At 50.0% G+C, this 23256-nt stretch overlaps 1 protein-coding gene across 4 annotated transcripts; it reads right to left on the bottom strand.

The window, feature by feature from the left end:
* Positions 1-23256, bottom strand: LOC138843131 (phytanoyl-CoA dioxygenase, peroxisomal-like). Of its 4 annotated transcripts, XM_070055681.1 has the most exons (10): positions 23167-23246; positions 18402-18559; positions 18041-18312; positions 15656-15766; positions 14892-15060; positions 10813-10894; positions 9034-9215; positions 5219-5368; positions 2490-2624; positions 1-321 (listed from the first exon to the last, which is right to left on the bottom strand). In XM_070055681.1, the coding sequence occupies exons 5-10, from the start codon at positions 15009-15011 to the stop codon at positions 268-270; spliced, it is 723 nt and encodes a 240-aa protein (XP_069911782.1). In that variant the 5' UTR covers positions 15012-15060; positions 15656-15766; positions 18041-18312; positions 18402-18559; positions 23167-23246; the 3' UTR covers positions 1-267. The 4 variants fall into 4 exon arrangements, with proteins under 4 accessions (XP_069911782.1, XP_069911781.1, XP_069911783.1 ...); XM_070055680.1 differs by lacking the exon at positions 18402-18559 and having other exon boundaries at positions 18041-18099; positions 23167-23256; XM_070055682.1 differs by having other exon boundaries at positions 18041-18559.

The raw sequence follows: 23256 nt of genomic DNA, 5'->3' as shown, positions 1-23256 counted from the left end.
TTATATGTCAGCTATCTTTATTAATCTTGTTGTAACCCCAGATGATTTTCCTTGAGACAATACTATTTCAGTTTTACTGTTTTTACTTCCATCACCACACCCTCATTGCACTGCAGAATTCACTGTATGCAATCAAGTACCTGAGCCATGGTTTGTGATTTTGTTAACGAGTGATAGCACAGATGACACCATCACAAGGGAAGGGTTTTCTTCTGACACCTGGTTTTGTTTGGCGTTCCTGTAGGAGAGTTTTAGCAAAGGGTGGTTTCAAAGGTTGACTCGTTCCCCCTTCACAAGTCGACTTCGAAATATAAAAACATCCTGGAAATAAGGCCAAACAGAAGGAATTTATGGAACACTTCTATTTGCCTATTCACCATCTACATAGGGTTAAATAGGGGGAAAATTTCCCCGTTATTGCTACACTGGTTAGTAAGTAAACCATGTTCTGAGACTCCAATTAATGTAATATCTAAAATAGTGCCACCACACTAAGTCAGTGGGGGCCCCACATCGCCAGCCCTGGCTGAGGTGGTGCACCTGCTAACTGCAGGGAATGTCTCATAACATCGCTAGTTCCTGAAGAGTTTCCTCTGCACTTCCCTGCCGACCTTTATGCTAACTGCTTGAGCCATCTAGAACATTCTACTCCTGATTACATCCTAACCGGGAAAACCAGTGTCTTGGGTTACTAATTTGTTTGTTGCTTTTTTTCCTTTGTTTTTTGATGACACAATTTAGAACTCCTTGTTTATTATTTATTTCTGGGCAAAAGGTATGGTGGAAAGGATGATTTTAGAATTAGACCTCTGAAATCTTATGTTGCTAAGGGAACTTGCACCAACCACTGGGACTCATGTTCTCCTACACAGCACAGAGCTGTGCTGACTGCTCCTTTCAGTGTGGGAGAAGAAAACAGGAGAATGGACGTGAACGTGCTTTGATACCTCACAAAGAATTATAAAGCAGATCACAACAATTAGCACCGCCATTCTCAGTAAATATAGGAGGCATTTATTCAGCACAGACTTGCTGAATTCAAACATATGTGCAGCTGGACCTCATCATATCTTCAGGGCACTGGTTCCAGGACCCCCAGGGAATACAACATCTAAGGCTGCTCCAGTCCCTCATCTGAGTATCAAGTAGTGTATAAAACCTGAATCTAACCTGTGCACATCCTCCTGCCTACTTCAAGTCATCTTTAGAGTTTTCATAATATTAGTACAATGACTATGCTATGTAAACAGCTGTTCTGGATCATTCAGGGACTAATGACACAGATAATTTGTCTGCTCGTCACCGGTAGCTTTGACTGTCTGCTCGTTAATAAGGAACAAGTCTGTACATATTTGAGTCTAGTGGAATATTTTTTCAAATGTTTCTGCTTCTCTTTTATACTTTGGATGATTGATCTACAGATGCAGAACTTGCAATTAAGCAGAGCTGACCCCATACTGTGTTTGTCCTATGTTAAAATTCAGGGTGTCAGACAGAAGTCCCAGTGGACAGATTAGGTTGTCTGTGTGAGGCATTTTAAGGACTGAACAAAAGGCAAGGGACAAGATTTCGAGGGAAAAATGCCAAGCCAAGACCTGGTCAGCTGGGGTCACACCTGCAGGAAATGAAGGAAGAAGATTCTCATGCCGGGAAGCTACTTCAGAAGGTGACTGGCAACGGCTGGTGGCTGCCTTGGCAGGCAGTGTCCTACAGCACACTCAGCAGCCCAGAGTCCCTGTGATAGCCCGTCTCCCTAGGAAGCATTTGCGATTGCACTTGTCATTATCTATTACAAATTAAATAACAAGATCAGCTAAAACACGCATATTACAGGAACTAAGGTCACCACGTTTAGTTATTTGCCTTGACTGATAATCTGTCTACTGGTCTTCAGCAGAATATCCACTAGCTAAAAATGATGATGCACGCATGATGCGTGTCCACAAGAGAGCATATGCAGCACTGTTTCATGGCCCTACTCAATGAATGTTCCTGATCTTTACCCCTGCTGTACGCAAGATGCGCCTCTCCTCAAACCCCAGAGGCAAGTTTACCAAAAGGAACATGTGCTTGGGCATTGCTCTCTGGCAGCCTCACTGGCTTTGCTAATGGCCAAATGTGCAATTTTGTGGTGATACTGGAGGCCTGTGATGGCCATCCCGAACTTGGACCTGCCCTGCTCTGCCTTCAGAAGGTAGTGTTCTGAGCTTCATTTTGTCTCACTGATATCTGCTTCCTACTTTTGTTCTTGTCTGTGCTGTGTGCAACAGGTCTGACCTCGCACTGTGGGACCTCCCCAAGACACAGAGCTGCAGCTGCAGGTGCCCGGGTCCCCTGCAGGGGGAAGCAGGTGCAGCCGGAAAGGCCACTGCCACTCTCAGTGTGGCTCAGCAGTGCACTCTGCACCTCCCAGAATTAAACTGGGTGGGAGAACCGTGAAGCATCTGAAGACACACGTGACACCAGTACCTTATTTTTCACAAGCGTACCTTGAAGTCCACGGTGCCCTCATAGCCCTGGAATTTATCCACCATTCGTGAAACTTCCTTCCCAATGTTTTCTTGGATGGTGCCCTCCACATCAATGTAGTGGCAGTCGGCACTGGCGTAATGGCAGGAAATGGCCTGTGGAGAGTGGTGAAATTGAGAAACACATCCCATTGCTGCCAGCAACCAACCAGGCAGGGAGGCCTTCTCTTACCCAGCCAATTCTACACTGGAAGCCTGCTCCATGGGACACAAAATCAGTGTCTCTGTAGCTCAGCTCCACCCCTCTCCCAGGACCCCAGTTAAAGGCTAACTGAAAAGTTACAAATGGTTTTTAACCAGGTGTGATAACTGAGGCAGCTGAGCCGATCATTGTTTTTTACAAGGTGTAGATGGGGGGCTGGTGCTGTGGCATAGTGAACTAAGCCTTTGCCTATATCACCAGCGTCCCATATGGGCACTGGTTCATGTCCTGGCTGCTCCTCTTCCAATCCAGCTCTCTGCGATGGCCTAATTACTTGGTCCCCTGCACCCATGTGTGGACTTGGAAGAATCTCCTGGCTCCTGGCTTCAGATCAGCCCAGCTCTGGCCTTTGCAGCTAATTGGGGGGGGGAGGAACCAGTGGATGGAAGACCTCTCTTGGGAAAGCACTTGGGTCCTTGCCCCACACAGACTTCCAGGATTCTGGTTTCAGCCTGGCCCAGCTCTGGCTATTGCAGCCATTTGAGGAGTGAACCAGTGCATCAAAGATTCTCTCTCTCTCTCTCTCTCTCTTTCTCTGTCACTTTGCCTTTTAAATAAAAAATACATCTTTAAGAAAAGAAAAGGTATGGAGGGGACAGGAAACACAATCCCCTAGGTGAGAGAACTTTGCCATGGGATTTTCCTAAGCCCCACAAAGCCAGGTATCCCAAGCAGCCCGTCATCTTCTTAGTTCCAAGACTAGGCCCCCTGTCAAATTTGGGAGGGTTAGTATTCTGATGGCAAGCATGAAAACAAAAGACACTGTGGAAAGAAAACCCATGCCCACCTCCTCTCAAATCAGAGGGAACACTTCAAGGCCAAGGCCGCTGTTTCCTTCAAGGCAAAGGCTTAAGTTATGTGGTTCTTCCCGTCCTAGAAAAACTTAAACAGACCTAAGTGGCAAAGCAACGTTAAAACTCACTGTCTTTGCCACAGGTCAGATATCTTAAGGTGACTGCACCCTGCAGGAGGACTTACTACTTTGCCCAACACATGGAGCTTCCAGAGAGTGGAGTGCCAAACTCCATTTCCTTAGGTGAGCCCCTGTGTAGCCACAGCAGAGCCCCAGGCAAAGGCAAACACGTGTGCGCCGGCATTCACATTGTTATGTCATGATGATTAATATTTTTCTGGGGCATTAAGGCCACTGAAAACATCCTGAAAGAACACTGCACAGTCCATGTAGTAAAACCCATAGCGCATTTGCATAACTGTCCCTGCACCTCCTCACTCCTGTGGCGGAGGGCTGTGCAAGTGCAGAGTCCAATCCCATCTTCTATTTAAGATTCTGGCATTGTTGCACAGGATGGGTTGTTTGTGTTCATTGTGACTTGGGAAAAATGTTAGGGACCTTGATTGCTGAGGTTTTATTGGAATCCTCTTAATTTTTTTAAGTTTTTTTTTTTTTTGAGAGGTCAAGTACAGAGACAGAGAGAGTGAAAGGTCCTCCATCCGCTGGTTCACTCCCCAAATGACCACAATGGCCAGAGCTGGGCCAGGACAAAGCCAGGAGCTTCATCCGGGTCTCCCATGTGGGTGGAGGGACCCAAGTACTTGGGCCATCTTCCACTGCTTTCCCAGCCATAGCAGACTCTGGATTGTAAGAAGAGCAGCTGGGACACGAACCAACAGCCATATCGGATGCCAGCACCATAAGCAGAGGCTTAGCCTACTACACCACAGCGCTGGCCTCATCCCCTTTAATTTTGCCGCTTGGGAGGCTGCCTCAACTTGCCTCAGCCTAATCTGGGCCCTACTGAGCCCGGGGAAGAAAATGAATGGATGGAACATGAAATGTGACCCCTGACCTTTGCCCTTGGAGAGGCTTCAGGAATTGGTGGGAACAGCATGATGAACTGGAAAGCCCCACTGGGCCCCAAAGGAGCTCCAGTATTGGGTGTGGACAGCATGTTATCCTGGGAGAATGTGCACCCACGGGACTGTCAGTCTGTGAGACCAAGAAGTCAACCATCCGGGGTGTGTGAGGATCCTCATTCCCTTTTGAATGCAAGCAATGAAATTAAAACCTTCTAAGGCCAAGGGATTAATATATATATATATATATATATATATATATATATATATATATATGGCTGCTGTTCGTTCTGGCTTCAGGGCAATCAATTCAGAATCAATACAACGTGTATTGGATCAATACTGCTTTCCCAGCAGTAATATTAACATGAAGTTCCCTCCAGTTATCATTTACACAAGCATCCAAATTCCACATTTTAGCCCCAGAAGAAGCCATCCCGAGCACGTTCATGTGTCAGTAGTCAATATCCACATGATTAGGATCCTGAGGTCCTCTGGCTTCTCACTGATAAGAGCCAAAAAGGCACAAGGCCCAGAAATTGATTTCCTGGTAAACAAACTGGACTAAAGTCCAGTTTAGTTAAAACTCGCACACCCTTCACATTTTCATATATCTTAAAATTTTTGTTTCTAACTCATCATCTCTGAGAGCTGCAGCAACGTGAACGCATACCTTCCGGAAGCCTTGGGTTCTGTTCCGCCCGGATCCATGGATGAGCAAAGGATGAAAGAAAACTGTGTCCCCCTTCTCCATCACAAGGTGCACGCGGGCGTTGTTCTTCTCGTAGTCCTGGATCCCGTGGTACATTATGTTAACTCCTCCCTGCGACACACAAGAGAAGACACAGCTAAACGCGAGGAAGCAGCAACATCAGTAAAAACTTGTTCAACGGCTCACTACAGAAGCACGGGCGCTCTCTGTTCTTCCAAGAGAAAGAGACATCTGAATCAGAGTCTTGGAAAAGTTTTCAGGGGCCAGCACTGTGGTACATGGGTTGAGCTTTTGCCTATATTGCTGGCATCCCATGTGGGCGCCAGTTCAAGTCCTGGCTGCTCCACTTCCAATCCAGCTTCCTGCTAATGTGCCTGGGGAGGCAACAGAAGATGGCCCAAGAACCTGGGTGCCTGCACCAATGTGGGAGACCAGGAAGAAGCTCCAGGCTTTAGCTTGGCCCAACCCCAGCCCTTGCAGCCATTAGGGGAGGGAACCAGCAGATGGAAGCGCTCTCTTGCTCTCTCTCCCTCTCTTTCCCTCTCTCACTGTGTGTGTGTATGTGTGTGTGTATGTATGTGTGTATTTCTGCCTTTAAAATAAATAAATAATTATTTTTAAAAAATAAGGAAAGCCAAATTTTTCCATACGCAAAAGCCTCTCGGGTGCCTGGTTTGAGAAGTCATGTGTTGGTATTAAATCTTTGAAATTTCATGACTGAGTCAAACAGGAAGCCTCAGACGGGCTTTGCCTTTTGGATCAGTACAGGTCGACCCTTCCCCGCCCTTCTCCTGACCCTGCCAGCTGACTCTGTAACAGTCTTTGCCAGCAGTGTCCTCTCCCAGAGCTCGCGAACATTCTTCTCCATTACAGGGGTGCGTCTCTGAGAAGCCAGTCCTTCTGAAATAGGGGTAGGGTGGAAATGCTCAATTTGTACTTTATTTACTTTTTGCTCAAAACCATTTATGTCACGTCCTTAGTAAGAAAAAAAAAAAAACAAAAAGAATACATTTGGTGTTTGTTTAAAACTGTTTCCAAAGCAAGTTATTGCTTTAGGTAATGGGTTACATCTTTATTGCAGAAACTCAAGTGAGAAGCATGTAAAGCTTGCAAGCCTCAGGGTGTGTGTTTGGTTTAGCTGTGTAGATGCCTACACTCCACATCAGGGGCCTGAGTTCCATACCCGCCTCGAGCTTCCTACTAATGCAGACCCTGGGAGGCAGCAGGTGATGGGTCAAGTACTTGGGTTCCTGGGGCCGGTGCTATGGCACAGTGGGTTAAAGCCTTGGCCTGAAGTGCTAAAACCGGCAATCCATATGGGCGCTGGTTCTAGTCCCAGCTACTCCTCTTCCGACCAGCTCTCTGATATGGACTGGGAAAGCAGTGGAAGATAGCCCAAGTCCTTGGGCCCCTGCATCCACGTGGGAGACCCAGAAGAAGCTCCTGGCTCCTGACTTCGGATCTGCACAGCTTTGGCCGTTTTGGACATCTGGGGAGTCAACCAGTGGATGGAAGACCTCTCTCTCTCGGTCTCTAACTCTCTCTGTGACTCGGCCTTTCAAATAAATAAAAATATCTTTAAAAATAAATAAAATAATAAGCTGTAAGCTCCTATTTTTAAAAAAAGTACTTGGGTTCCTGCCACCCACATGAGAGACCTGGCCTGAGCTCCCAGCTCCTTGACTCTGCCACTGCGGGTTTCTGGGGAGCGTGAACCAGTAGATGGGAGTGCATGCATGCACTGTGTTTGTCTCTGAAAGAAAAAGAGAAGGAAGGAAGGGACAGAGGGAGGGAGGGAGACAGAGAGCGAGGGAAAGAGAGGGAGGAGGGAAGGAAGGGAGAGAGGAAAGACAGACAGCGAGAAAGACAATAAAGTTCACAGTGTGGGAGTTTACATGGGTCACTGGGGGGCAGGGAGGCAGGAGCACCCAATCCCCTTCCCAAGGGATCCCAAATCCCATGCCTCTGTCTGCGCCCACTTCCCTGCTGCAGAGTGGTGAACCTTGACCCAGTGCCCTTCTCTTCTGGCAAAAGGTGGAAACGTGACCCAGGCTCAGCAAGTCAGACCCCCAGCCCCGCAGCTGCCACCACTCTGAGCCCCACAGAGGGGACAGCCCCAGCCTGGCCCTGGAGTCCTACAGACATCCCTCCGGCCTAAGGCATCCAGAGCCTCTCCTGCTGCTTACTTGCACTAACTCTCACCAAAACCGGAACTTCATGGATGATCTCACAATTCCACGTTTTTCTAACAGGATCCAGACTCAAATATTTTCACGTAACACTAATCATCCGTGCAAGAATTCTAACGGAGACGAACGTTCAGAGGTTCTTCACTTCTGAAGACCCACAACCCCCACTTTCTGCTCAGCCGCAGGTGCTCTTCCAGCCCAACCATCTCTCAGGCCTTCCCAACCTCCTCATCTTATGCCTCAAATGCTCATGGTCTGCTTCTGGTTCCTCTGGCTCTGGACGCCCACAGCTCCAGTGCATCCTGGGCCAGAGCGTCAGCCTATTCTTCAACAAGGACCGATCTGATGCCGCCACTCGTTGGCTTAAAGGAGCTTAACAGTCCCCAGCATCTACAGCTGCACGGATGACAAAGCCAGAAAGTAACTCAGTGTTTACCTGTGATTAAGAGAGCTTATCTCGCCAGCGCTGCAGCTCACTAGGCTAATCCTTCGCCTTGCGGCACCAGCACACCGGATTCTAGGTCAGTCGGGGCGCCAGATTCTGTCCTGGTTGCCCCTCTTCCAGGCCAGCTCTCTGCTGTGGCCAGGGAGTGCAGTGCCGGATGGCCCAAGTGCTTGGGCCCTGCACCCCATGGGAGACCAAGAGAAGCACCTGGCTCCTGCCATCGGATCAGCGCGGTGCGCCGGCCGCATTGGAGGGTGAAACAACGGCAAAGGAAGACCTTTCTCTCTGTCTCTCTCTCTCTCACTGTCCACTCTGCCTTTCAAAAAAAAAAAAAAAGAGAGAGAGAGAGAGAGAGAGAGCTTATCTCGATTGTGGTGGGGATTGCACAAGGGTGTGTTTGTGTGTGTGTGTGTGTGTGTGTCAAAGTGATCATGTTATAGATTCAAAATATGCTCAGTTTGGGGCAAAGATGATGACTGGGAAACCCACATGCCACATCAGAATGCCTGGTTTGAGTCCTGGTTCCTAGGCTTCTGGACCCAGCTTCTTGCTGACCCAAATCCTGTGACACAGCAGGTATCAAGTACGTGTGTCCCTGCCACCTATGGGGGAGACCTGGCCAAGCCCTGGCTGTTGTGATCATTTGGGGAGTGAACCTGCAGATGGAAGAGCTCTGTCTCTCTCTCTCTTTCTGCTCTCTGCCCTTTAACCCAGGCCTCCTGCTTGGGCCATTCTCCCCCGCGCAGCCCTCCACAGAGCCCCGATGGCCTCTGCAGTTGCAGCACACGGTCCCATCCTCTTCTCCGCTCTCAGAGCCACGGTCAGCGAGCAGACTGGGGGGCACGTATCACCCACATCCAGGACTGAAGTGCTTACGTCTTCCTCTGCGATTAGGCCATGCCATCTCGGGCCCTCCGCAGCACCTGCTCAAGTTCCCCACCTGGGCCGGTTTTCAAACGCATGTTCAAAGGACAACTACACTGGGTGTTGGTCTGACATCCTGCAACTGGCGCTGATCACATTTCTAAGTCTCGGGACAGCGCTTGGCTAAGAAAGGCAGTGCCCTCTCCTCTGTATGCTCTTTATGGATGCTGAGTGAAATTTAAAACTGGGAAGGAGATTCGGCTCCTAGACAGACCTACCTCCCACTGCGGGTAGTCGTGTGGCTTCAGGGGGCCTTTGTGGGTGCCGGGAAGCACCACCAGACAACCGTTGTTCCGATCAATGTGCTCCATCGCGGTCCAAGCACAAACAATGAGATTGCTGGGCCGGAAGGGGAAATAGTGCAGATCCTGGTGCAAGGGATGACGGGACGTCTTCTTGCCTGAAAGAGAACCTGCTGTTAAAAGCTGTTCAAGGGCAGACAAGAGGCCCCGTGGTTAAGACACTGGTGAGGACATCTGCATCCCCATTCAGATGCCTGGGTCTGATACTCAGTCCTGGCTCCTAACTCCAGTTTCTTGCCACTCTGCACCCTGGAAGGCACTGGGTGAAGATGGTTCAAGTACCTTAGTTCCTGCCACCCAGGTGGGTACCTGGATTGAGTTCCTGGCCCAGCCCCAGGCATTGCAAGTATCAGGGAGTGAATCAGAAGATGGGCTCTTTCTTGAGAGGGCTCTCGCTCTCTCTCTTTTCTTCTCAGACAAATTTTTTTTAATTTTAAATAAATAATCAAATTAAATCTAATGTCTTAAAAAGACATTTGTCCAAGTCTCAGAATTCCTTATCCTTTGCCTGGAAAACCGGAAAAATGAACTATCCCCAGGCAAATGAAACAACACTACAGAAAAATCAACCTTGAGAGAGAAGCAACCAACTGGATGTCAAATCAAAAGGGGAGGGGCCGGCACTGTGGAGTAGCAGTGCCACATCCCATATGGGTGGGGGTTTCAGTCTTGGCTGCTCCACTTCCGATCCAGCTCTGTGCAATGGCCTGAGAAAGCAGTTTACTGTGGCCCAAGTCCTTGGGCCCCTGCACTTGCGTAGGAGACCCAGAAGAAGCTCCTGGCTTTGGATCGGCCCAGCTTTGGTCATTGTGGCCATTTGGGGAGTGAACCAGCCACTACAACTGCAGGAGCAAAGCCAGTCTGAGGCCAGAAGCCTGGAAGTTCTGCACCACCAAGGTCAGAACATCAACCTCACATATGTTAATTGAACATTTTTTCTTGCTTCTCCTTAATAAGAAGAGTCCTGGAGTACTGTGGTGGCACCGCTGGTTAAGTACCACCTACAATGCTGGCATCCTTTATGAGCGCTGGTTCGAGTCCTGAATGCTGCACTTCCAACGCAGCTCCCTTCTGATGCACCTGGGAAGGCAGCAGAAGATGGCCCAAGTGCTTGGGCCCCTGCCACCCACCAGTGAACTCAGGGGGCTTCCATAGCCTTGGCAGCTCATGACAAGAGCCCAGGGTGATTACTGATGCCATAAACAAGAGTGTCAATTTGTTAAGTCAACAACAGGAGTCACTGTGCACTTACTCCTCATGTAGGATCTTTGCACTTAGTGTGCTGTACATTGTGATTTAATGCTATAACTAGTACTCAAACAGTATTTTTCACTTTATGTTTCTGTTTGGGAGCAAACTGTAGAAATCTTTACCTAATGTATGCTAAACTGATCTTCTGTATATAAAGAGAAACAAAAATGAATCTTGATGTGAATGGAAGGGGAGAGGGAGTGGGAAAGGGGAGGGTTGTGGTTGGGAGGGACGTTATGGGGGGAAGCCATTGTAATCCATAAGCTGTACTTTGGAAATTTATATTCATTAAATAAAAGTTAAAAAAATAAGAAAGAGGGTTGGAGGGAGGTTACGGGGGGGAAATGCTATAATCCAAAACTCTACTTTTGAAATTTATATTTATTAAATAAAAGTTTAAAAAAAATAAAATTAAATTTAAAAAAAATAAGAAGAGTCCTTTACCAACATCTGGAGGTTTGTTAATCAGCATTGCGTGCATGGCCATAATATTGGGTCCGGTGAAGCACTCCACGTATTTCAAGATCTAAGAAAAAAAGGGGGAGGGGGAGGAACAAAGTTTCATGGGCAATCAGAAGTACAGGCCAGTGGCACCAAGGCCAACTCCTCTATGACAGGCAAGATGGTAACAGTCAGTATTTCACAACACTGAGAACAAAGCATGGCGGAAAATCCAGAAACTGGAAACCACTCTACATCTACAACCCGTTGAATTGGGCAGGCTTGTCTGAGTAGCTGGGAATATTACCTGTTTCTCTCTACAAGAAAGGGGTGCGTTTCTGTAAGGTATCAGCCTAGAAGGCCAGGACCAGCCCTTCTGCCACCCAAAGCCACAGACAGTGCCCAGGGAGAAACGGCTTCCTTTTTCTTCTTGGAGACCCTGCACAAGAACGACCCTGCCTAAGTGGGCCCAAGGGGAGCATCTGGCCCGGCAGCTGGGTTTGAGTCCCAGCTCTGTGCCCAATTCCAGCTCCCTGCTCGTGCACACGCTGGGAGGGAGCAGCTGATGGCTCAAGTCGCTGGGTTCTTGCCACCCACGTGGGAGACCTGGATTGAGTTCCAGCGCCCACCTTTGGCAGGCCCAGCCCTGGACACTTATGGGCATCTGTGGAGTAGAATTGTGAGTGGAGATTTCTCCATCAGTCTGCCTCTCAGACAGTAAGAGAAGAAAGGAAGAGCTCAGCAGGATTTGCTGCTGTCAGGAGCGGCCAGGTCAGAGCAGGGCAGCGGCTCAGAGGACACTGCACAACCAGTGTGCCCTCCCCTCCACGTCTTCACATAGGCGGGAAGCAGGCCCAGTCACGGGAAGCAGGCGTGCAGCAGTGGACAAGAAAAGCAGGTCCTGTGCCTGTGCAGTTGGCAGTCACGTGGGAATCAAGATGCTGACTCGATCATGACTTGGGAGCATTGTGTGGCACAGCCAAGGGTGAGCTGCACCGAGAGCACCTGACAAGGAGCAGGGAATTGGTCCCGGGCTCTGGGGGTGGGGTGCTGCGCCACACAGGGACCCCAGCCACGGACTCCCAACCAAATGCCCACGACACATCGGGCCATCTAAGCCTTACAGGATGCCTGAAAATTCACTCCGTCTTCCAAAGAATCCCTGAAGATGAAAGTCCCGCACGGATAAACCCAAGACTCAGAAGTCAGATCAGGGAAGAAGACGGCATTCAAGCGTGGGCCAGGTCTGATTCCAAAACAGGAGGCAGGGCCCACTCCTCCTCACAGCCTGATCTCTGCTAGGTCGGGAATGTTGGCAGTTACAGCCTGAAACACTTGAAATGTACAAACAGCTCGAGAGGCAGGCCTCACGGTTCCATCTACACCAAGCCTGGGATTGTGCACCTTCACTTGGGCTGGCGCTTATAAACCCCCACGGCTGAGAGCCATCCCCACCATCCCTGCTGTCCTCCGGACTGTTCTTTAGCCAGTCACTTCCCTCTATTACATCAGCTTCCTTCTAAATCTTATCCCGAGTACTAACTTCCTGAAAATCGTTGAGTTCGATGTGCTGGTGATGCTTCCCAACACATGGACAGAGAAGTAACCATTCACGTAACTCGTACCCCCTGAGGGCGCTACAGGAACTGCCAATATTCACCCAAGGTATTCACAGCAGCATTTCACCAACCACAAGTTGTCACCCACCATCCCGCAGCCGAGTTCCATCTCCAGCACAGGACTGCACGACAGTCCAGGGGGCCGCTTCCCCTCGGTCCTCTGTCTGGGACCTGGACGTGACGGCACAGGTGGCATCCCTGTACAGCCCACCTCTGGGAACCAAGCTCTCTAACAGCACCTGCTTATAATTCCTATACTCCCTGGGAAGCCTCCTGCTGAGCCATTCCAACAAATGGCTCGGAAACTAAGACCCTGGTATACTGCAGTTTGAAAGTTACCAGGTGGCTCCATGCGGAGGGCTATGGGAGGATGACAGGCACCCACTGTAAGTGAAAAACACAAGATGACAGCCAGGAGGTTCCTGATCCCCGACACAGGCAGGAGGTGTACAAGTGAGAGAATTCCCGACATATATACTCAACAGGGAGCGAGGTCCCGGGAGATGGGGTCACTCCTTTTGTGTACTGCTTGGATCTTTTCTTTTTTTTTTTTTTTTTTTTGACAGGCAGAGTGGACAGTGAGAGAGAGAGACAGAGAGAGAAAGGTCTTCCTTTGCCGTTGGATCACCCTCCAATGGCCGCCGCTGCAGCCGGCGCACCGCGCTGATCCGATGGCAGGAGCCAGGAGCCAGGTGCTTCTCCTGGTCTCCCATGGGGTGCAGGGCCCAAGCACCTGGGCCATCCTCCACTGCACTCCCTGGCCATAGCAGAGAGCTGGCCTGGAAGAGGGGCAACCAGGACAGAATCCGGCGCCCCAACCGGGACTAGAACCCGGTGTGCCGGCGCCGCATGGTGGAGGATTAGCCTATTGAGCCACGGCGCTGGCTCTGCTTGGATCTTTTCTTATTTGTTTTTAATTTTCTTATTTATTTACTTATTTATTTTGGACAGGCAGAGTGGACAGTGAGAGAGAGAGAGAGAGGCAGAGAGAAAGGTCTTTCTTTTCCGTTGGTTCACCCTCCAATTGCCGCTGTGGACAGCACACTGCAAATCACGCTGATCCAAAGCCAGGAGCCAGGTGCTTCTCTTGGTCTCCCATGCAGGTGTAGGGCCCAAGCATTTGGGCCATCCTCCACTACACACACCCAGGCCACAGCAGAGAGCTGGAATGGAAGAGGAGCAACCGGGACAGAATCCGGCGTCCTGACCGGGACTAGAACCCGGTGTACCAGTGCCGCAGGCGGAAGATTAGCCTATTGAGCCGGGGCTCTGGCCTGCTTAGATCTTTTCTGTAAATATGGTTCACTCTTAAAGAATAATACTCTTGGATGGCGCTGGGGCTCACTTGGCTAATCCTCTGCCTGTGGCACCTGTACGTTGGGTTCTAGTCCCGGATGGGGCACCGGATTCTGTCCTGGTTGCTCCTCTTCCATTCCAGCTCTCTGCTGTGGCCCAGGAAGGCAATGGAGGATGGCCCAAGTGCTTGGGCCCTGCACCCACATGGGAGAACAGGAGGGAGAACTTGGCTCCTGGCTTCAGATGGGTGTAGCACTCTGGCTGCAGCATCCATTTGTGGGGTGAACCAACGGAAGGAAGACCTATCTCTCTGTCTCTCCATCTCTCACTGTCTAACTCTGCCTGTCAAAAAAAAAAAAAAAGAATACTCTTTTTCAAAAAAAGAAATCTAATTTTTAAAACAAACGCATCCTGGGGCCAGTGCCGTGGCGTAGCGGGTAAAGCTGCCGCCTGCAGCATCAGCATCCGATATGGATGACGGTTCAAGTCTCAGTTGCTCCACTTCCGATGCAGCTCTCTGATATGGCCTGGGAAAGCAGTGGAAGATGGCCCAAGTCCTTGGGCCCCTGCACCCACATGGGAGACCCGGAAGAAGCTCCTAGCTCATAGCTTCGTTTGTGCCCAGCTCAAGCAGTTGCGGCTATTTGGGGAGTGAACCGGCAGATGGAAGACCTCTGTCTCTCTCCCTTTCTCTGTCTGTAACTTCTATATCTCAAGTAAATCTTAAAAAGAAAAGAAAAGAAAAAAAATACATGAGTTTACGTATCATGGCCCCAGTAACTTCACGCCCGTTGTCTCGGAAGGGCTGTGTCCCGTTCACCCAGAATTCTGTTCCTTCTCAACAGACACACGGCTCCTCAAGGCTGCCATCCCTGGCGATGCGGGTGGGGTCATTCTCTGTCTGGGGAGGGGGCTGCTCTGGCTCTGGGCACTGTAGCATGGCTGAGCCCCGCTACTGCGGCATCCCCGGCTCCCACCCAGGAGAAGCCAACGGGAGCCAAACAAAAACCGCCAAATACCCACTGGGGGCCCAAAGCACCTCCCGCTGCAGACTACAGCGCTTAGAGCCACATGTGGGAAGGGGCAGGGGCAGCAGATCTGGGGGCAGGGGTGCAGGCTCGCAGCCTGGCGATGCTGCACACAAGCCCAGCACACAGAGCCTCTGACCTCGGGCAGGGTGCAGTATCTGAAGAGCTCCTCGTCTTCCTGGAAGTCCTGGATCTTGGTAACCGATTTCTCACTCAGGTTTTGCTCAGATTTCACAATGGCCACATCTTTCATCACCATTAAGCCCGGTGGTCTCACCTCCTTTCTGCAGATTCTTTCAAACTCACTCCTAGGAAAATAAATTTGCATACGGTGTCATGAAGCCGGGCTCCCAGCACCTGTCCAGCCCCGCCCTCCAGAGGAACCTACAGACTCCAGGATGGGTTTCCCTGCACTACAACAGAATGGTTCCGGTGACAGGGAGGGGACACGGCCACCTCAGACGTGCCGGCCTCCTTACTGCCAGGCAGGGATCACCCCACCACAATGAAAACATTGCTCAGCTTGGCAAACCTGCAGGGAAACAGTTTTGTGCTTTTGGTTACACGGTAAAAATGATGGCCACACGCCAGTCGCATTCACCCCGTGCCAGCCCCCACTTGCTACATTTTCCTTACTTGTCACTGTACTTAGTCTTAGCTGCTGGGATGGCGGCACTGTCCCGATGGCCATTGCACAGATGAAATGTAGCAGGGAGGGGACACGGAGTCGCGGAAACCTAGGCAGATAGCCCCAGGACGCGGCCCTCAGTCTAGCCCAGAGCTCATACCCAGCTCCTAACAAAGTGAATCACTGCAAACACGGATCAGGAAGAGGCGGGTCTTGACTCGGGTCCTCATGCCACAGAACACACAGTTCATAACGAACAAACAGTGCTGCCGTACCTGAAGCGCTGAATGTCAGCATGCGACACCAGATTCTTAATGACCAGATACCCGTTTTCTTCATAAAATTTTCTCTGTTCTAGGCTTAGAACATTATTATCCAGAGTATACCTAAAGAAGAAAAGATTTCCATAATATCTTTATAATTATAAGGAAACAACCTGTATCAAGAACCTAAGAAAGATTCATACTCTACTCTCCAATCTGTTATTTCTGTTCCTAACTGTATGGAACTAATCTAAAACAACCTAAAAAGCATGAACTATAATTAACACCCCAAAAAACTGCAGTAATAGAAGAAAAATTGACTGACATTATGAGGGTACTTCAAACAGTTTGAGGGAAATAGAATTAAAATATAAGTTTATTGAGGTACAAAGAATTTTTTTGAAATCTATGCATAGTATTTTCACAGTCTAGATTTTCCACAGACTTTTTGAACACCCCCATAAATCCACTCAATAGTTTATGACTCCAGCATTAAAAATAAAAGGCATGGGGCCAGTGCTGTGACATAGAGGGTTAAGCTGCTGCCTGTAATGCCAGTATGCCATATGGATGCCAGTTCGAGACCCAGCTGCTCCACCTCTGATCCAGCTCTCTGCTATGCACTGGGAAAACAGTGGAAAATGGCCCAAGTCCTTGGGCCCCCACACCCAACCCAAGTGGGAGATCCAGAGGAATCTCCTGGCTTTGGATTGGCACAGCTACGGCCATTGCGGCCAACTTGGGAGTGAACCAGTGGGTAGAAGACCTCTCTCTCCCTCTATCTCTCTCTCTCTCCCTCTCTCTCTCTCTCTCTCTCTCTCTGCCTCTCCTCTCTGTGTGTAACTCTTTCAAATAAATAAATATTAAAAATAAAGGGCATATGATAGTTTGGATGATGTTTCTTCTAATACGATATGAGGACCGTGATGTAAAGCCAAAACACTACTTGTGGGAAGATGCAGGGGCAGGTGTTTGGAGCAGCAGCGTAAGTCATCCCCTGAGACACCTACATCCCATTCCTGAGTGCCTGGTTCGAGTCTTGGCTACTCCATCTCTGATCCAACTTCCTCTTAATGTGCATCCTGGGAGGCAAGAGATGATGGCTCAGCGGCTTGGATTCCTGCACCCACGTCAGAGACTTGGAAGGAATTCTGGGCTCCTGGCTTCAGCCTCGGCCTAGTCTCAACTACTGTGTTCCTCTGGAGAGTGAACCAGGGGGTGGTAGCTCGCTCTCTCTTTTTTTGCCATTGTCTTTCTCTCTCTCTCTCTCTCCCTTTCAGATAAAATGAAAATACATCAATAAAAACTTAGAAGAAAAGTTTAAAACCTGCAAAAATATATCCAAAATAATTTGTAAGAGTGAGTGCCTTTCAGTAATGGAATTATAGATGAGTATATAAGATTTTTGGTGTAATGAATATAAGTGGTTTTTCAGATGGGAAACAATCCAATAGACTTTTAATTTTCTGGTTGGTGCATTCGTAGAAGTAATCAAAGTGACAACATTCAAGTAAGTACACAGCATGTCCACAGACTCAAGCTACATAACCCACTCCTTGACATGAGCCCTTCTGCTCTGTAACACAGCAGGGTAACTGGACTCTAGAACAATTAATTATGCGCTTGAAACCACGGAGAGCAGAAGAAATGGTATCTGAGGAGGTAGTAAAACTACCCCATTTGATCATTTTACATTGCATACATGTACCAAATTACAATATCATATCCCATAAATAAGTATAAATCTTAACCAGCAATTTAAAAATTGGAATTATTGCTAATAATATTTATTACAAGAAGAATATTTATGAAGGTCAAAGCCTTCCCTATCAAAGGTGACTTAAGATACACCAGAGATGCTAGCTAGCTAATATGTCAATATAACTACAAGCTAATTTAAATGTAATATATATCATGCCTGGGTTATTAGTTATGTAGTTTCTGATACTGTTCCTTCCTTCTGAAATTTACATATAGAAAATTAAAGTCAACACACGAAACATTTCCCCCAACTTTACTGATTAGTTCTGGGGGACTGGTGCTGTGGTATAGTAGGTTAAGCATGTGCCTGTGACACCAGCATCCCATATAGGCACCGGTTTGAATACCAGCAGCTCCAATTCCAAACCAGCTGCCTGCTGATGGCCCGGGGAAGTAGTAGAAGATGGCCCAAGTGCTTAGGCCCCAGAACCCTCTTGGGAGACCCGAAGAAGCTCCTGGCTTCGAATCGGCACAGGTCTTGCCGTTGCGGCTAATTGGGGAGTGAACCAACAGATGGAAGATCTCTCTCTCTCTCTCTCTCTCTCTCTCTGCCTCTCCTTCTCTCTCTGTGTAACTGTTTCAAATAAAATAAATCTTTTTTAAAAAAAATAAAAAATCACAGTTGGATCTACTTACTGGAATTGCTGAGGCTGGAAACTGGCAGGGGAAGATGTCCCTGAAGTGGGGTGGGCTACCTAGGACGTGAATTAAGGCAAATAAGGTAAAACCGAGGAGCCAGCCGTTCCGAGAAATAGCCCCCCGTGCTAGTTCAGTTCTCACGAGACAGGCATCTTCCTGAACAGACGCGGGAGCTCTGACTTCACTCCTGCTCGGACAGGTGCACACCGCGGCTAAGGCACTTTGGCCTCTACCACCTCACTTCATCTTCACAAGGACCCTAGAGGTGGCTGGAGACGGAGCACTCTGTTATTACTCCTGCTGTACAGAGCAGGAATCCTGGGTGGGGGAGACTCAGCACGGGGCCAAGGTCACTTACAGGGGCCCACACTCCGCAGCTGCCATGGGCTTAGTCCACAGAACTACTCCTTTCTCCAAACTGCTAAACAACCAAGAATCTCCAAGGTTCAACTCCAGAAGGAGAGGGGCATGTGTCGTTCACAGAAGGTTTTCAATTTAGTGGGACTTCAGTCCAAACTATTAAAAAAAAAAAAACCTGTAAAATAAACAAGAACTCCAACAGCAGTAGGGTCTACACAGCTGAGTATAAATTTAGGTATCTTGAAGAAATTCTTTAAGATTTATTTTTTATTTATTTGAAATACGGAGTTAGAGAGAGTGTAAAGAGAGAGAGAGACAGAGAGAGAGAGAGAGAGAAAGTCTTCCATGCACTGGTTCATTCCCCAAATGGCTGTAACAGCTGGAGCTGGGCTGATTCAAAGCCAGGAGCCGGGAGCTTCCTCTAGGTCTCCCATATGGGTGCAGGGGCCTGACCATTTGGGCTGTCTTCTGCTACTTTCCCAGGCACACTAGCAGGGAGCTGGATCAGGAGTGGAGCAGCCAGGACTTGAACCAGTGCACATATGGGATGCCGGCACTGCAGTTTGGCGCTTCAACCCACTGTGCCAGGGTGCCGGCCCCTGAAAATTCTTTTTGTAAGCTCTCTTTCATGGTTACACATCAGTGACGTAGTATCTCGTGCTGGTTTTTTCTCATTAGTTCTGTAGTCTGAAGAGCTTTTTTCAGATTGTCACTTGTCATCACATGTCATTTCTTCAATAATGTCTTCATAGCATGTGGTGACAATGCCATACTCCAGGAGTGAGGCAAGTCAGAGTCAGAATTATTAGCTTCCGTCTGTTTACACTGAGGCACAGAGGCTCACAGGATACTAAGTCTTGGTCAACAACTCTCAGTAAAACATTGTGAACACAGCCAGACTTCAGCCTCCCCTCTTCCTGCATCGTGGTGTCTTTTGGGCTGTTGCTCCTGGAGCACTACTTAATGATGTGCAAATGTTTCCTCTATAAATTCAGGAACAACAGGCTCATGCTGTGGTGCAGTGGGTTAAGCCACTGCATGCAACAGCAGCATCCGGTATCACAGTGCCTGGTCAAGAGTCCTGGCTGCTCCACTTCCAGTCCAGCTCCATGCTGATGAGCTTGGGAGGGCAGCAGAAGATGGCCCAAATGCTTGGGACCCTGCACCCACATGGGACACCCAGATGGAGTTCCTGACTCCTGGCTTTAGCCCAGCCCAGCCCAGCCCAGCCGAGACATAGCTATTGAGGCCATTTAGGAAGAGAACAGGCAGATGAAAGGCCTCTCTCTCTTTCTCTCTCTCTCTCTCTCTTACTCTCTTTTTCAAGTAAATAAATCCTTTAAAAAAATAGTTGAGGGGCCAGCGCTGTGGCGTAGTGGGTAAAGCCACCACCTGCAATGCCGGCATCCCATATGGGTGCTGGTTTGAGTCCCAGCTGCTCCGCTTCTGATCCAGCTCTCTGCTATGGCCTGGGAAAGCAGTAGAAAAAGGTCCAGTGCTTGGGCCCCTGCACCTACATGAGAGAGCAAAGAAGCTCCTGGCTCCTGGCTTCAGATTGGCGCACTCCAGCTGTTGCGGCCATCTGGGGAGTGAACCAGTGGATGGAAGACCTCTCTCTCTCTCTCTGCCTATGTAACTCTGCCTTTCAAATAAATAAATAAACCTTTTAAAAACCACATTATGTTTTAAACTTCAAATGATTATTCCTAATTCCAAAATCAACATCACTTTAGAAACAGTTAAGACTGGGGAGAGCGCTCTGGGCTTTAGCGTGTCCTCTTGGAAACCTCAGCGCCATGAGAGGCAAGTGGAGGAAGAAGCAAATGCCAGGCGGAAGTGCAGAAGAAGAAAGATGAACCATACATCCAAGTACGCTGCTGGCTGTGTGCCCATGGGGGCCAAAGGAGCAGAAGTAAGAAGTGCTGGACCCTGGGGACACCGGGACAAGTTTCGCTACAAGCTGTTGGGCTGCCTGCTCCCAGCTACAACCTGTCTTGGAAGGATCTGGAACTTCATCACCAACGGATCGCCAGAACCACATATGAGACGCACTTTGCTGACACCAAAACCGTCCTTGATGGCCTTTGCCCTTGGCCTGTGACATTCTGGACTAGTTCTGTTCTCCACTGTGGCCAAGGATAACAAGGGTTCAATAAATTATTTCTTCTGCTGTGTTAGCCAAGGAATTGAAAACAAGAAAAACCACTGGGGAGAAACACAGAGTTCCCAGGGGCCCACGCAAGAGTAAACCACTCATTCACCAGAAGTCTAAGCCAGGGCTGTCCCACAAGCCACTGGCCATACCTGGCTATTTAAATTGGAGTTTATTGGAGCAAAGAAATCCCTCCCCTGCCATATTTCAAATGCTCAATAGCCAAATGAGACAGGTAGTGACCAGAATGGACAGTGCATGGACAGAACGGTTCCAACACTGCAGAGAGCTGTACTGCTGAGCACTGTTCCAGGAGTCACCAGTGAAAACACCAGGTTCTACCCTCCATCCCACAACACCAAACCCAGCACAATCGGATCATCAAATTTTAAAAAGTGGTTAGAGAATCGACTGGGGAATCTCAGCTCTGGTCCCACGTAGATCTATTCACAGTATTAGCACCAGGTCTCAATCTGCAGCTTGCATCAGAATTTGGGCCCCACCCCCACACTCTGATTCCTTAGGTTTGAGTTGAGCCCTAGAATATCTGCATTTCTAACAGGTCCCTGGTGATGCTGGGGCTTCTGGCCCAGGGACCACACTTTGGCCATCTCTGCTTTAGTTAAAGGAGCTTCGTTAAGGTTTTTACTCTCTCCTAGCCTGTCAAGTGAGACTGCAACATCTCCTCCAGCCTCCTATTTTGTGGACAGAACCTTAAATTTGCCGAATTTCTGATACACTGCTGCTCGGGAACTCAGCAGGGAGAGCAATCGCCAAGGCAAAAGAAACAGCTGTAGGCTGGCACCGCGGCTCACTAGGCTAATCCTCCGCCTTGCGGCGCCAGCACACCGGGTTCTAGTCCCGGTCGGGGCGCCGGATTCTGTTCCGGTTGCCCCTCTTCCAGGCCAGCTCTCTGCTGTGGCCAGGGAGTGCAGTGGAGGATGGCCCAGGTGCTTGGGCCCTGCACCCCATGGGAGACCAGGAGAAGCACTTGGCTCCTGCCATTGGATCAGCGCGGTGCGCCGGCCACAGCAGCCATTGGAGGGTGAACCAACGGCAAAAGGAAGACCTTTCTCTCTGTCTCTCTCTCTCACTGTCCACTCTGCCTGTCAAAAATAAAATAAAATAAATAAAATTAAATTAAATTAAAATAATATAAAATAAAATAAAAAGAAACAGCTGTAATCAACTTCAGGGCAGCTCAAGATTCTAAATGCAGAGGAAGAGCAGTGAAGCAGGTCACTCACTCAAAGAAAAATCCCAGGCATTTTTCTAGTGGGTTACCAAAAGGACCAGCATGCCCGATTTCAAACTATCTTTGATCCAAAATAAGCTTATCTTTTAATTCCATTTCCCACGAACTTTGGAAGGACCTGCGCATGCTCTGGATGAGAACCCTTAACCCGAACAGGCACCTGGCCTCGGGCCTCGTCCAGAGACAAGTATCCGGATCCACAGCCACCCAACATCAGCAGCGCACCCAGTCCTGGGCGTGGCTTCTGAAGCCGCAATGAGGAGGCAGGTTCAAGGTACCAAGTCCCTTTGCAGGGCACGGTGTCAAAGTCCCGCGGGGGGGTCCCAGAGCGCACCCCCCACACACCCCCAGGAAGGAATGAAAGCAGTGCTGGCTCCACCAGGACAGGCAGGCGCAGGGCAGCGCCCCGCCGAGCGCTGGAGCCCCCTCCAGAGAGCGTCCCTAACACCTGCCTGCCAGCTCACACCGCGCTTCGCATTTGTGTCCAGGGCTCTGAGCAGCCTCAGAGAAAATGGCAAAGTCCTCTTCCGGATCAGCTGCCCAGACCCCAGAGCAAGAAACCGAGGCCCTAAGGGCGCACGGATCATGGAGCGGAGCCACAGCGGCCAGCGAGGCCCGCCGGGGCCACCCGCGTCTCGGGACACGGCCTCCTCCCCGCTGCCCGGCTCTCCCTGGGGGAAAAGTGACCCTAGCTGGGACGAGCGCACACAGGCCATCGCCCCGGGCCCGGGCCCTGAGTGGCGCGCGCAGGCGCAAGGATACGATGTCCGAGGCCGAGGGGTGGCCGAGGTGTCCCAGCAGGATCCTCAGGCGGGCGCCAGCGCGCAGCTGATCCATGATGGCGGTGCGGAGACCCCATGGCCTCGGACTTAACTCTGCAGGCAGCACCTGAGGCGGGGCGGCGCCGCCCAAGACCGGGGCGTGGACACTCGCCTCGGGGATCCCTGGCAGCGCTGCCCTGGCGTGGGCTGGCCGGGCCACCGGGCTGCGGGGACGTCCTCCTGGCGACCGGGGGGAGGCGGGGTCCTCCCAGCAGCACCCAGGCTTGGGGCCAGGGACTGGACGGAGGCCCTCCAGTGACCCGTGGCTGAGCAGAGGAGGGACCCAATCCATTTAACCCCACGTGGCTCTCCTTCCACTAACTGCAGAGCGCACGCAAAGTCAAAGGTTCACCCCTGCAAGTCACAAGCCTGAGCCCTTTGGCCTGTGACCCCTCCTCCCCCAGAGCCCCCGAGGTAGCAGAAGGACCTCAGGCCTGCTCCTTGCCCTACTCCCTGTTAACCTCCGCCGCCGCCCCGGTCACCCCATGCAAGATCCTGATCCTTCAGCTGGCCGGCTGGGATCGCAGAGGCGTACCTGTCTTTTGAGCCCCACTTCAGAGGCTGAGCCTTGGAGGAGCAACTACCAGATGGGGAGCGGACCAACTGGTGTCTCCCTACCGCCCTC

Source organism: Oryctolagus cuniculus, chromosome 13, assembly GCF_964237555.1.
Source record: "Oryctolagus cuniculus chromosome 13, mOryCun1.1, whole genome shotgun sequence".
In the NCBI taxonomy this organism is placed as follows: domain Eukaryota; kingdom Metazoa; phylum Chordata; class Mammalia; order Lagomorpha; family Leporidae; genus Oryctolagus; species Oryctolagus cuniculus.
Note: the sequence above shows the minus strand (reverse complement) of the source record. Positions and strands in the feature narration are given on the sequence as shown.

Bases quoted from the DNA above. Each gene is read 5' to 3' on its own strand.
- LOC138843131 (XM_070055679.1), bottom strand. From the start codon at position 22,647: ATGGATCAGCTGCGCGCTGGCGCCCGCCTGAGGATCCTGCTGGGACAC. The intron at 18,100-22,572 runs GTATCCTTGCGC...TTCACGTCCTAG, and splicing joins ACCCCTCGGCCTCGGACATC to GTAGCCCACCCCACTTCAGG. The intron at 15,767-18,040 runs GTAAGTAGATCC...TTTCTTCTTTAG, and splicing joins TTCCAGCCTCAGCAATTCCA to GTATACTCTGGATAATAATG.